The 15,678-nt window shown below is 40.6% G+C and overlaps 1 protein-coding gene across 1 annotated transcript in view; it reads right to left on the reverse strand.

Moving 5' to 3' along the window:
* The window catches only part of OSBPL6 (oxysterol binding protein like 6), a gene marked incomplete at its 3' end in the record, with an annotated part of 388,621 nt that overhangs the window by 90,674 nt on the left and 282,269 nt on the right, over positions 1–15,678 (reverse strand). The window contains exons 10-11 of the mRNA XM_082261776.1: positions 9,997–10,089; positions 130–295 (exon numbers count right to left, since the gene is read on the reverse strand). Coding sequence (XP_082117902.1) covers positions 130–295; positions 9,997–10,089 — 259 coding nt within the window. The remainder of the gene's footprint in view (positions 1–129; positions 296–9,996; positions 10,090–15,678) is intronic.

Consider the following 15,678-nt stretch of genomic DNA (forward strand, 5'->3'; position numbering starts at 1 on the left):
CTTTTTTTTAGCACAGTACAATATTGGCCTTGAAACACAACTATGAAGAACCACAACCCGGGTTTCAATGAAATAGCTTCAAATGTAGATCTTTAATGGTTTTACAAAGCCAAATTATAAGAGCAATACCTTTCTGTGCTAATAAGCAAAACTCTTCCTGCAGTTTGGTATAGTCAGATGCAAATTCCAGGGCATCGGCTACATGACTTGGAGGATTCTGGAACTCCTCATCGGCACAGAGGTTAGGGTTGGAGGCGTGCAGACGGACCGGAGACATAGAAGCGCTGAGAGGTACCTATAAGATAATTCTGTTAATATTGTGCATTAATCTAATTCACTGTATAACCTGCCCGGTCTAGAGTGTCCTTATGTCCTATGTGATCTGATTAAATACTTTTCTGCTTTTCTAACCTGAAAAGCATAAATCACACAGACAGAAAACCGGTTTATATGTAAGCAGATTGGTATTAATTCTGACCCCAAGTGGCAGTATACATTTTTCACGTGTGAGCCTAATTTTTCCAGTGATAATAGCCAACTGCTTAAAATCAAGCCCAACCTTTAAAAAGCTGGTTTAGAGTGCATAGCCAATTTAAAACATGCTTATCTGTTATTTAACTGATGTGCCCACTATATCTGAACAATATAATCTCTTGACTTCCCTGGGCAGAAAGCAAGATAAAGTCAATAAGTCAAAGAGGGTATACACTGAAGATTTTATATTCCAGGACAAGAAAGTGATGATACAGCAAACCAACATACTATACTTGTTTAGTGTCCAGCAAAAGATCTATGATGGTACAAGTGCAAATATAGTACATAAGGAAGATCTTTTAAAGTTAACTAGCTTTGAAATGCATTTTGACAAAAATGCTAATTATTCAAGTGTTATACTCTATGGCTAAACCATAAAAAATGACTTGCACACTATAGTAGCACAGTTGTCATGGAGGGTGTCAAAGAGGGGTAGAAATGGTATCTGTTTAAACAGACTTTTCCATGCCCTGTCTTCAATTGTAAAAAAAAAAAAAAAAAAAAAAAAAAAAACAACATTAATAAGTAATCCCAAATACAGTAAAACCTTGGATTTAGAGTAACTTGGCTTGAGAGCGTTTCCAAGACAAGCAACATTTTTTTTTATAAATTTTGACTTGTTAAACAAGCGATGTCTTCATATACAAGAAGCGTCATGTTACAATGGAGTATAAAAAAGGAGAAGTGCCTCTAAGTGTAGCAATATGGTTCCATTTAATGAAGTTACAATATTTAGCAACTTACATGGTTGATGATTAAAACAGGCACATCTAAGTATGCAGGTATTCGGGGGGAGGCTGTCCAACATAGACCATCCTTTGCACCGCCATTGAAGTCATTCCTTCCATGCTGCGCTCCACGAGAGCTTCAAGCCTCGCTTTCAGATTGCTCTACTGCAGGGTAGTCTTCCCAGTCACGATTGCAGACTGACAGCGGTGAGAGCCGGCCATGAGGAGGACGGTCTATGTGGACAGCTTTACCCTGGATGCCTGCATACTTAGATGTGCCCATTTAATCATCAACCATGTGAGTTGCTAAATGTTGAACCTTTATTAAATGTAATCATACTGCTACACTTAGAGGCGTCTCTCTTCTTTTATATACACTAGCTCCTGCTGGATTTTGCTTAATCCCCTTGTGTAGGCTGCCATTGCTATAATCCTTTTATATGGACTATAAACTGAAGGGCTTATGAATAAATGGTTGTGGAACAAATCTGAGTTATCATTATTTCTTATGGGGAAATTCGCTTTAATATAAGAGTGCTTTGGATTACAAAATACATTTCCGGAATGAATTATGCTCGTAATCCAAGGTTTTACTGTATATACAAACATATTAGGTATTTATTACTTGTAGAGAAAGAACATCTATGGGTACAGATCTAAAATGTTTGCAGGTCAGTCACAGTCAGACCAAGCTCTCCTCAAGACTAAATCTTGCCATAAATGGATCAAAATTTGGCTGATTAAGCAGAGATTTGCTGAATTTCAATCTATCTATGGCCATTCCTACTTGTGAGAAGTCAATCTAATGATCGATTTCTCAAGAACGGGCTTGCTGGAAAATTTTTGTTCAATCAGTGCTGAAGCCAATTGAGTGCAGTGCTGATTAGTGTATTCTGGCAGTAAAGGAGTCCCCAACTCTCAGAATGCAATAAACACAGTGATTCCTCTATTCACCTCCCCGTGTGGATGGGGGAATTCAGTTTTTTTTCAATCAGCCCGTTGGATGATTGAAACAAACTGATCCATGTGCGGGCAGCTTTATGGAAGGATAGCCACACAGATTAAAAAAATAAATCTAATAGATTCCTCCATCTATGCTATACAGTGTGAACAATTCTCCCTCCTGGGCTATGGCATTCTGACAGCCACAGTCAGCAGCTGTCAAAATAACTGAACAGCTATTCAGCTGGCAATTTTTCACCAAGCTTCTTTAATTTCACAATTGAAGAATGTTGGGTGGAGGGGGCCGACAGGGCCACCCATCATGCCAATTCCAGCCAGTTCATTAGGTACTGGCAGAAATGCAGACAGCATATGGCCAGCCTAAGAAGGTAGTGGGTGCACAACTCTAAACAGAGAAGCAGTGCCATGGGATTCAGAAGGAAAAAACAGTCTCTCTATTGGATAAAATATAGTCTTCATTTATTCACAACAGCAGAATTAAAACCAATGTGTTTGAGAAATCGGTGTCTTTTTTTTTTATTATTATTCATAACCTGAGAAGGAAAAGCACTTACTTGCTACAAAATGGAAAGTGTGATTCCTCCTTTTGAATCGTCTGATGCTGCCTCCCTATTTAAGATTAGTGCACTCACTACTTTCTACGCGACACATTTTTGCTCCAGTGAGTTCACTTTGGAGAGTTTTTTTCCCCAAACACTTCCTGATCCCCATCACTAGGACAAAATGTAATATTAAACATCTCCAACAGAGACACATACATTTTATAGAGTGGGGAAGGTGAGAACCTGTCAGATTCTCATTGCTATCCTTGTCACACTAGCTGAGATTTTCCTGTCCTGGTGACAAATTGTGTGTCAGAGTGCGATGAGTGTTAGAAGGTGGCACTGAGACAACGTGAGGAAAAATCTCCCCAATGGGAATGTAAATAGTAATAAAAACCTGACATAGGTTCTAACTCACTATGCATATCTACAACAAAGTTTTGGTTTAAATTGGGCTTTAATATTGCTAACTACAGCTAATACAGACCATTGAATTACTTACAGAACCTATTTAGACCTGGATAACTTTGATTAGTCTATATTTAGCTATAGTACCAATGTAATATCAATGTTTTCTATATTAGGATGTCTATATATTATAGTTGAGAATTATTGGCTTTACTTTTCTTTTAACTGGGGGAAGGAGGCAAAAATATACACATGTATATATTAGGTTATAATCATTATAGTTCATGCAACACCTTTTTAGAAAAACATCTTTTTTTTTTTTTTTGCATTAGCTATACAAGACTTGCCATGGGCTGCATGTATTGCCTCTTTCTGTATTTTCAATGTATGTTGTCATTATCTATATATTTCTTAGAGTACTGGTTATTGTAATCTTCACATCACATGCTGAACAAATACACAAGGCATCTTCTGCTTTCAGATGAAATAGACACGCTTGGCGTAAAGGGCGCATAGGGCAGCAAAAGAGCTCTCCTGGGGAACCTGGCATGCCCTCTGTAATCCTACTGACTGTTTCCAAGTAAAGGATTTTTCAGGCAATTTGAAAGAGCTGCTGTGCAGAATGTGAATGAGTTGAGAAGTCCTGGCTCTCGCTGGGTAACAGAGCACATGTTCGGTTTTAAAAATAGGTGCAGGAAATTGCTGTCATATATCTGGGCTCCAAAACTTGATGACATTTTATAGTGCAATATATTTATCATATTCTTCAAAAATGTTAGTGTTGCTTAAAAATACTATTACATTAAATGTGTACATAGATACATATTATGCTTGGTCTGTTCGGTGCAGGACATGTTCTACTATCCTACTTCCACCAATGACTCCAAAAAATCAAGTGTGCCAACAGACCATTTTCGATAAGTGCCCCAGTATAAGAGTCTTCAGGAGGGAGATAAATGGGTCTATATGTAAAAACGGGCTTGCAAAGACTACAAAGATAAAAAGGGAATCATTTATTTTGCCTACATAAATGAAGTTTTTTTTTTTTTTTTTATTTAAATGTCCCTTCTGTATCAGTAACATAGTAACATGAAGCATTCTGTTATCTAAAACTATATAATAAAAAGACTTAGACCCTTATCTCACATTTCTGGCCGGTCTTTGCAAATGTAGGCTGTTTGGGTTTGCCTGCAAGAACAAGATACAGTAAAACCTTGGATTGCGAGCATAATTCGTTCCGGAAACATGCTTGTAATCCAAAGCACTCTTATATCAAAGCGAATTTCCCCATAAGAAATAATGGAAACTCAGATGATTCGTTCCACAACCATTTATTCATAAGTCCTTCAGTTTATAGTCCATATAAAAAGATTATAGCATTGCGATAGGTTGTGTAACCATAAAATGTCCATCCACAAATAGCCGCTTCCACAAGGGGATTAGAAGCAAAATCCAGCAGGAGCTACAGAGTATCAAAGAGAAGAGAGGTGCCTCTAAGTGTAGCAATATGGTTCCATTTAATGAAGGTACAACACTTAGCAACTCACATGGTTGATGAATAAAACAGGCACATCTAAGATCTAAGTATGCAGGCATCCGGGGTAAAGCTGTCCACATAGACTATCTTCTGCACCGCTGGCTGCCAGTCTGTAATCCTGACCGGGAAGACCACCCTGCAGTAAAGCGATCTGAAAGCGAGGGGCAGCATGGAAGGGATGAAGTAGATGGCGGTGCGGAGGATGGTCTATGTGAAAAGCTTTAGCCTGGATGCCTGCATCCTTAGATGTGCCTGTTCCAATCATCAACCATGTGAGTTGCTAAATGTTGTACCTTCATTAAATGTAACCGTATTGCTACACTTAGAGGCGCCTCTCTTCTATTTTATACTCAGCTGTGACTTGAGGCTACTTGTATATCAAGACATCGCTTGTATATCAAGTCAAAATGTATTTGAAAATTTTGCTTGTCTTGCAAAGCGCTCTTAAATCAAGTTACTCTCAAACCAAGGTTTTACTGTACCAGACTAAAGCAGCAGGTGGCACTGCAGGTGAAAGGTGAAATTGCAGCTACAGGCCTGTGAAAACCCATTGCATGCAGAAGTCAAGAAGTTACAGAAACCTAGAATTCAAATGCTTGAGTTTTACGTAATAAAATACACAAGTATGGCTGCATGTAGATAGGACAACTGATACACATTCTTCATATGGCATGTTACTTTTATGTCCAAGAACAAAAAAACAACATAGGGAACATTAACATATACAACAGAAACTCTGTACACATACCACACCATGGGTATTTATTAGAAAAGGGATACAACATGAGCAGAGCAAGCAGACTAGATATAAATATGTTCAGGAGACATGGAAAAGCCTATCGCAATAAGTGTACATATATTAGTAGTTTATTAGTCATTAGGGTGCTGTTACTGCCACATGAATTTTCTATTTTTTGTAAAACACATTAAGAAGGATGATTAACAATGTATTCTCCAACTGACTGCTAGTGTACCTAAGTCTATCTGAAATGGGGAGAAAGGAGTCGAATGATGAATTACAATCCTGAATACATTAAAAGTAAAAACTAACATCCTCAAGAGGTTGCCCAAGCGGTCAGCACATACATTTTGTTACAATGGTGTCTGGTGCAGCTGCTATTTCTTCACTTGAGTGTGGAGAGTAGGTAATTTCCTCTGCTCCCAATGCAATGTAATGCCGGGTGCGAGTGATCTATCAGCGGGCCTGGGCACTGCCATAAGTGGGATGAATTGTACCTGTCCCTATGCAAATAGCAACTCTGAGATGTTGCAACTTGCAAACGCAAGACAGAGGGGTGGGGCTGTGCTGCATTAAATGGATATCACAGCAACTCGTATGTGCAGACAGCAAATGTTGGCAGCTACCCCTCATGGTAATTTGCTGCCGATTACACGGTTATTCTAATACAAAAGAATGTTTTTTACCAGATCAGATACAGATCTATTTGGTTCTAGTTTCCATTGAGTCCATTCAGGTCCTTATTCTATTCTCCTAGCCCTGAGGAAGGGGGAGTTTTACTGCCCCAAACACCGTTGGCTGTTTTATTGTGACGGTATTACAAACAATGGCACACATCTGTATACTTTGATTTGCTTCCAGGTACCCACTGAGGGAGGCCTGAGTATTTGAGTGCTGTCCCACCAGAGCCAGTTAGTTTATTCAAAGATATCCTTGTATTTGAAATCCTAGCACCTCTAACATGTTTTTGTCATGTTCCTTTGTCACTTTTCATTTATCCACAAATTTACTTTAAAACCCAACTCCAAGAAAACTAAAAACTATCCCTTGTAGTGAGGCTGTGCCCACACTGCTAGGGTTAATTGCTTGTTTAGGTTTAGGGGACACAGAAAAGAAGATCTACACACCCGATCCTCCTTGCTGCTAGACTGGGCCCTGCAAAGTCTTCTCCCCCATACTCCAGCAGGGCCATCCTAATAGGATCATGGGCCCTTGGGCAAAGTATCGCATTGGGTCCCTACCAGCCAGCCCCAATTTAGGCACCAACTGTCAAAAATTAAAGTATAAACATATATATAATTTAACATATATTTATTAGAACTTTCAATAAAATGTATGTAGATTTCACACAGCATACCAACTTTTTTGGAATTGGGGTTGTATGTTCACACCTGATGCAATGGGACTGTGTTGGTTGGTTATTCCAACACAATCCCACAGTATGAAAAGGCAATGGCTCTGGTGGGCCCAAATTCATACCACTGTGTTGCAGTAGTGCGCGCTGAAAAAAAAGAAAAAAAAAAGAAAGAAAAAAGCACTGCATGCTAGACCAAACAAGCAGTTAACCCTTTCAGTGTGGCCACAGTCCTAATGCAAAGGAGGATTTTCAAATCTTCTGTAATTGGGCTTTAAGTTATACATTTAACCAAAACTCTTGTTGAGAAAAAACTACATGATCTGCAAGGCAGTAATCCAATGATTACCTGTTTCTGTAAGGTAGGTACTAAACTAGGTCATTCTGAGTGGCCAAATAAAATAAAATAAAGGTCTATCTTGTAAAGATGCACGTTTCTTATCATAAATTCAGTCCAGTAAAGGAAAGAAAATTTCTGCATATTTTATGTAACAGGCTTTTAGTAATTTTACTTTGAGCAAAGTTGTGCAAAAGGCAGTCAAGCTAGTTACAGGGGAATTAGGACTCTGGGAGATCCCCTCTAAATTATGAATAAAGCTGCTGTAGTTGCTAGTTATATATATATATATATATATTTTTTTTTTTTTGGCACTTGCAGAAAAACAAACATAGTTTTGTAATAAAGGAACTTTACATTTTAATGGCTAATTACAGTACAATTAAATGTGTTGGACCAAGTTTTAACTAAATGGTTTTCCTCGTTTGGTTTCCTTACTATAATGCTGTACAGAGCTGCGCTCCCCTAAACTGAAGGACTCCAGATTTTATTCTATTGACAACTCTGGGCCCAAATCCAAGTTTGAAAAGAGAATAGTCACAGGTGGCAATGCGACAAATTAACTATATTTTTACCCCAATTGATCTTTTATAACATTCACATCGTGCTGCATCGAGAAATGTGGTGCACTTTAGCAGACACGTTGGGGTGTCAATAATTATTATTATTATTTAGAAAATAAAGTTTAGTGCTTCTTTCTTGTTGGAGGGCAACCTTTTGAAATAAATGGGCTGGGCTGGGCTGCCCTAACTGTGATATGCGCACACACACATTTGAACCAAGCCTAAAAGGATAACTTTACTTGGAATAAATATATTATACACAGTAGATATTCCTGTTCCCTGCTCTGGAGAGGAATCCGCTAATGTATGCAGGTTGTTGCTTGCTTCCAACAGTTTGTGATCTGCTTTTCTAGTTATTACACGTATGCTACGGAATATTGTAGTCATCATTTACTGCTCTTGTCACTGAAGACAGAGGTGATGTACAGGATGTTCACTTTGCAAGAAAATTTTCCCTTAGCTTAGCAAACGTAAAATAAAATCACTTTGCAAAGGAATGTGCAAGGAAAATAAATCGATCATGTACAAGGAAAAAAAAAAAAAATAGACCAATATTTTTGCTTTACAACTGGGTAAAGTTTTAAACTGGGTAAAGAGATTCACCTCATTCATTAACCACTTTAGCTCTGGAAGATTTACCCACCTCATGACCAGGCAATTTTTTTTTGTGATACGACACTGCTTTACTTTAAGTTTTTTATTGGTTGAGCCAGAGGGACTTGTGTCTTTTTTTCAACCTGACTAACTATGTAACTGATAATTGCGCTGTCGTGCGACAATACCCAAATTGCTTTCTTTTGGTGGTGTTTGGGTCACCTCTGCATTTTTATTTTTTGCTCTATAAACTAAAAAAAGAGCCAATTTTGGAAAAAAAAAAAATATATATATATATATATATATATATATATATATTTTTTTTTTTTAACTTTCTGCTATAAAACATATCCAATAAAAAAAAAAGAAAACATTTCTTCATTCATTTGGGCCAATATGTATTCTGCTACATATTTTGGCAAAAAAATCCAAATAAGCATATATTGATTGGTTTGTACAAAAGTTATAGTGTCTACAAACTATGGGATATATTTTTGGAATTTTTCTTTTTCTTATATTTTACGGCAATCAATGACTTCTAGTGAGAGTGCAATATTGCGCCAAGCAAATCGGACACTGACACTTTTATGGGGACCAGTGCCACTAATACAGTGATCAATGCTAAAAAATATGTACCGTTACTGTACTAATGACACTGGCTGCGAAGGGGTTAACATCAGGGGCTATGAAAGGGTTATCGGTGTGCCTAACTGGTGTTTTCTTACTGTGGGGGAGGTGCTTTTACTAGGGGAAGGCATAAATCCATGTTCCTGCTTTGCAGGAACACGAGATCGATGCCTTCCCTACCAACAGAACGGCAACCTGCCTTGTTTACATAGGCAGGCTGCTGTTCTGCCTGTGTACTGAACAATCGGTGAGTGCCGGCAGATATCATCAAGTCAGTGGTACCTGCTGATCGGTTCCCTCAGTGCACAATGACAGTGGGAACGAGCCACTGGTGGCATGCAAGCGCACCTGTGACCCGGAAGTGCGGGATCACGTGTATCCACATGCCCTGTAGCAGTAAAGCTACGATAGGGTGGACATAAAGTGGTTAAGTTAGGTCTGGTTCACACTATTGGGGGGGGGGGGGGGATATAACACCTGTTCCCTCCACCACCAGCAGCAAAAACACGCTGTTCTTAAAAAATGCGCAGGGTGCCAATCATTCCTAATGGCACCCTCATGCATTTAAAAGTGTGTTTGCCCATGTAGGAACCACCAGGAAATCTGCCGCTTTTTGTTTTTTAAATTGGGGCAGAAACCTTTTTCCTGCATGAAGCACAGGCACCGTAGCCCGTAGGCTGCTGCATCTGCACAAATGCGGCTGCAAAAGTTTGAACTAGGCATTAAGGGAAAATTCACTTGCAAAGAGAATGGTCTATTTGCCTTTTAAAGGTCAACTCAACTGAATCATAGACAGCTTTTCCCTAGATTGGAGAGAAACCACAGACAAAATGAATGTAAACATATCAATGTCTACACTGGCCTGGACCTGTAATGTCATCTCTCCAAAGATAGGGGAAGGAAAGCAGCAGAAGTAAGAAGTTATATTGGCAAAGGTGTTTGGTGTCCCTGGATAAATTGAAAATGACACTTGTATGTTTTAACAATACAGTTACCTTTTTAATGTTACTCATTGCAAAGAATTGGGGCAGACTGAAACAGCTGTATTGGATTAGGGATTAAAATTGTACCTGAAGTTGTATTTTTGCATCTTTGCTGACACTTTTTGTTCTCCACCTCCTCGCCGTGCGCTTGTCTTTCTTTGACATATCTACACAGTTAGCCTAAATTGCACGAAGCATTAAAAGCAACAGAAAACCATTAAATTTCAGACATTGTGCCAGAAGCAAAGACAAGACAAGCTGACATACAGTATTAGTTAACAGTTCCACACAAGTGCTCACTTTTCTCAAGGCAATGTATAAAGGTACCCATACAAAAAGGCAAAGGGTCTGATCAAATCTCTTGCAATTATACAAAGGGTTTTAACAGTAAAGATATTAAATTAGTGCAAATTTTCAGCATTTCAAGTAGACAGGTTAAACAATTTTAGCCAACAGCCAAATAAGCCGAGACAGAAGGTACAAAGTTTAGGGGAGTTTCTCTGACAAGTATTGTGTAGTAGATGTGCATGCCAGGATTTTTCCATCAGCATGGCCTAGTAAAGGTTTAATTGTCTGGGTACCTTAAAACAAACCTGTATAGATAGAAATACAGGGGCTATCACAGCTAAATGGGTTTGAAAGGTGTAAGCTCCAAGGGGTGCGATCCATATCCTTACTTCACTACTTAGCTAGTCAATGACATAACACCAGTATGCAATGTGCGATGTCAGAACACTTGACTTCCCTTCTTGGTTAGCTATTTTTTAAGGCTGACTTCCAGGCAGATCTAAAAGACAATTTATGAAGCTCCTAATTAATACAGAAGTGTCTTTTAAAATGTAAGCAGTGTAAATAACTACATATGATTTGGGTACCAGAAAAAACCCATGTAGCGGTAGAAGCATCGCTAGACTAAATGATAAGAGAATATAGAGAAGTACAAAATGGTTGGGATTTTACATTCACCTCCTTGGGTATAATAAACACTGATCTCTTAATTTAAAAACAATTTCACATACCTTTATTCAAAATCATTACACAGTGTCTAAAAAGGAGTATGTTTGAAAACAAGTTCTCACATTCATTGTCCAGGATATTGTCCTGGTCTCTGCAACCCACCCCAAAATAGACACCACACTGGACATAAGTAATTCCATATAGGATACAGGTAATACCCAGAGTGGAGAGTTTTCCTGGTATTTTATGCCTAAATTTCTACCTAGAAACTTGATTGGATTTACAACATCTTACCCATTAAGGGTTCTAACTCTTTGTCTACCTGCCATTGGTTGGACATCTTGTCTTGTTAATCCATACACACTAAAATATCTAGATCTGCAGAACTGTCTGTCTTTTATTAGATGGGGGCAAGTCCTTCTGGAGGGCTACTCCCTCGGGCCATCCAGGCTATCACCAACCGCCATGCATTAAGATACAGTATTGGACAAGGTCTGAGGTCCTGGTGAAGCGGGTCAGCCCATGAAACGCGTTGGCTATACAAATTGGATCTTAAGACCAGGACAAGATCATCCTGGACAATGAATGTGATAACTTGTTTTTAAACATACTTCTTTTTAGACACTGTGTAATTAATTGAACAAAGATATGTGAGGTTGTTTTTAAATTAAGTGGTCAGTATTTATTATACCCAAGGAGGTACATGTAAAATTTCAACAATTTTGTATTTCTCTATATCCATTTCACAGGGATGGTGTCTCCTAGGGGTAATAATTGATTCATACTCTAGCCCCACTCACGATATTTTGTTAAATAAGATAGTTCATTATAATTTGGTCTGGTGCTTCTTCCATTGGCGCATGTTTTTTTCTGATAACCTGCTGGGTACCAACAGAAGGGTAACCCTGTGTGTTGTGAGCAACCAAACGCGAGAGAGTGAGCTCTCCAAATGTTTTTGTCCTCCCACTACTTTGTATGCACCCACATCAAGTTCTAGTGCCTCTTGGATGCTTTTTTTTCTTTAATGGAGTCTGAATATGACTTGGTATCCATCTCTCGCAGTTCTTGTACAGCAGAGCTCAAACTGGCAGATGGAGAAGCAGCACAAGGAGTCAATCAGCTGTGCTGCAGGGCAAGGAACACACTAATAGTAGCAGAGCGTGCAGTGGCAGTCTGTTATTTCTCCCTTTACTATCCAATTAAATGCTGGAGGAGGGACCAAACCTGTAGGTGCTACTAAGCTAAAGCAGAGAAAATGCAGGTCTCTTGCCCTGCCAGGCAATATTTAACTGTTTGCAAGGAGCAGCTTTAAGTAGTAAAGGAGGGATAAGGATGACAGTAGCAGAATTTCACTTTTAATATTAAACCAACAGTGATAGCTCCCATATTGCTTTTCTGGCTCTTGTGGTGAATCCATAAAAACACAGTTGTATTTATAAATGGTGTTAAAACATATAACCGGTACAAAAACAACAAATATAAAACAAGCTACTGTACATAGATAGTTAGCTGGTTGTGTCTCAGTTGCATTTGTTAAGCCAGAGTTATGCATATCACACTTGCCAAACTAATGTGTCAATTAGGCGTTTTTAAAACTGATAAAACTGGTGCCTTGAGGCAAGCTGCAAAATTGTTGCCAGCCGTGAAATGCACCTGTGCTGACAGTAATGAAATATTTGTTAAAGAATGCAAACTTTTATTCTAATAATGAATGTGGTTTAGATTGTTTCATTTGACGCCAGCATAATGCTCAATCTACTGATCATAGATTTCACAAGTTCAAATGTTCTTTTGCTCATAAGTGATCATTCAGTACAAGGTTTGTTGGAATGCTACTGGATTGTCCACCAAGACCAAATACTTCATATACTTTTTTTTGCTAGAAGGCTCGAGTGGCACCAATATATAGAGGTCACCCTAAAACATTGGGCTTAAACCAACAGAAGGAGCATCAGACCAAATTCAGAAGGTCCGAAACAGCTTTAATGAGCCAAAAAAAGGCCAACTCATTTTGGGGCCAAAACACACTCCCCCTTTATCGGGGCTACAAAGCAAAAATAAAAAAAGAATTGTAAACAAAAAAATAAGATAAATATACGCACAAGACAAGACTAATAAAAACTGCTATAACTAACAAGCTTTACCAGTTTCAGTGTTGTCTTGTTTTTACTGAACTACCACTGATTATATAGTAGTTTTATTTTTAGATTATTATATTGTGAGGTTATATCAGTGTTTCTAAACATTTTTTCAGTCAAGGCACCCTTTAAAATTATAGGTAATCTCAAGGCTCCCTTTAAAAATATGCACAATCTCGGGGCACCCCATTCTAAAACTATTTTAACAGTTTTAGACAATGCAGCAGCATCCACACGTACTACACCCAACATTAGAGGGGATTTATTCTTCCAAACCAAATACAGCAAAATAAAGTGTTCACGTTTTTGCCTGTGCGTTTGCCTGGTGATTGACAGAAGATGGCAATGGGTGGATTCCATGGCCATTATTCAGTCCATAAGGCTCGCCCTCTTTGAGAATGGCAGCGGAAGGCAGTTAATGCTTTTTTTACTCGCTATTTGACTAAATAGTGGCTATGGAATCCACCCACTGCCAATCACCAGGAAGGTGGACCTGATGGGGAACTAGTCTCAGAATTTCCCACCAGGCTCTGCCCACCCCACAACAGAACTCATCGATCCCTGTACCAATCATGGGTGCAGTGGCCGGGGAGGAAGAGTGCCAACATTGAGCCTGAGTTGCACAGAGAAGGAGTTTCCAATATGGACATTCTTGCCTCATTGTGGTCCTCCAAAAACAAATTCATGTACCTGTTCCTGACAGGTGCATAAATCTGTCACAAGCACTGACATTTGTGGTGCAGAGGTGCGATAAAATTCCAATGAATTCCAGGTACAATGCTTTAAATTTTGCTTTGTATTTAGGGTTTATGCACATGTATGCTTTTGCCCATATAGCATAAAAAATTGCATATTTGAGTGTTCAGAAGGCACAGTTGGAGTAAACAGCCCACTGCCTGACAAAGTCAATGACGGGCTGAAATATGTGGCAACTGTACTTATATACACATTTGCCCTGGTCACAAAAACTACGCACAGAAATGAGCCACCTGTGCCTCCTGTTAGAAGGGCAAAGTCGCCTACATACATGGGCCCTTATTACACAAGTTTTAGCCACTTCCATATCGCTGAACGTCATATGACGCCCTGGCCTTTCAGTGGAGGGATCTGGATGATGCCTGCAGCTACAGGCAGATAGCTTTTTTTCTACTGGTGAATCTCTGCACAGTAAAAACAATCAAAGCAGCAGTTCAGCCGCTTGGTTGTTTATTCAGGCGGGCAGAACCGGGCAGGTTCAGTCAGGTATTTCAGGTGGCCAAATTACACAACACAAGCACTGTGCTGTATAACATGCTTTAAAGGAACAGTATCCCTTTTTTCTTATTTTTTTTAGGGTTACAAAGAGCAATGCCACAACACGTTGCTGCATGTGTTATTGTAGGAACAGGGCCGGCGCTACCTATAGGCAAGGTAGGCGGTGGCCTAGAGCGCACATCAGTGGGGGGCGGCGCCTGCCCTCCCGGTGCCCGCCCTCCCGCTCTGCCTTCCTCACTCTCCTCTCTCTCCCCCTCTCTGCCTTCCGCACTTGTGGAGAAGGAGCAGCATACCTTGAATCCCAAGCCAGCGGAGTGGAGGTGGAGCTGGCTGTCAAATTGATGCTGTGATGTCGGGAAGGGCAGGGACGATATGCGGGGCTCCACCCGTTTGTCCCCTGTATACTGTAGTCTCTAGTCTAGACAAAACAGCGGTGGGTGGTTGGTGGGCGGAGAAGAAGGTGGCCTGGAGCTGTCAAATGCACTCTCTGATGTCGGGAAGGGCGGGGCCAATATGCGGGGCTCCGCCCCTTTGTCCCCTGCAACAGTGGTTGGTGGGTGGAGAAGAAGGTGGAGGGGGCGGGTCCAACTACTGTACTGCCTATGCACCTATAGCTGTGTATAATTTGCCGGGGCGTGGTTTGTGAGTGAGCAGCGTGCTGAAGAGAGAAGTCAGTGTATAGTCAGAGCAGCCACGTGACTTGTAGCCGAGTGTGCCGACTACTGTCTACTACAACTTCACTGTCTGTGGTAAGTTAAAGTACCATAGGGGAGCTCTCAGCATGGCCTTGCCTTGGGTTTAAAGATACTTAGCTGGCAGACTGCAATGCCCAGCATGCCCACTGTAGGGATCCTGAGAAACTGCAATGCCCAGCATGCCCACTGTAGGGATCCTGAGGAACTGCAATGCCCAGCATGCCCTCTGCAGTGAGGTAGATGGACTGCAATGTGGTTCTGAGGGGCTCCACATCCATCATGCTGTTGGGATGACGGGCTACAACTCCCAGCATGCACTCTGCAGCATACACTAATTGAGAATCCTCTCCACCTCGTCTCCCCCCCCCCTTCCAACCCCCCTCCTCTCCATCCACCTCTCCTCCCCCCCTACCTTTCCATAAACCCCCTCCTCTCCTCCCCTCCTTCCTCTCCATACACCTCCACCCCCCTTCTCCCCCCCCTTCCTCTTTATACACCCCCTCCTCTCCACCCCCCCTCCATTCCTCCTACTCTCCATCCCCCTCTCACCCCCCCCTCCTCAGTACCTAACGCACACCCCTTAACCCTGCATGCAGTACATAGCACACCCCTCAACCCTGCACTCAGTACCTAGCGCACCCCACAACCTTGCACTATCCAAAAAGCGCACCCCGCAACCCTGCACTCAGTACCTAGCACACCTCTCAACCCTGCACGCAGTACCT

Source organism: Pelophylax lessonae (assembly GCF_965119305.1).
Source record: "Pelophylax lessonae genome assembly, chromosome: 6".
In the NCBI taxonomy this organism is placed as follows: Eukaryota; Metazoa; Chordata; class Amphibia; order Anura; family Ranidae; genus Pelophylax; species Pelophylax lessonae.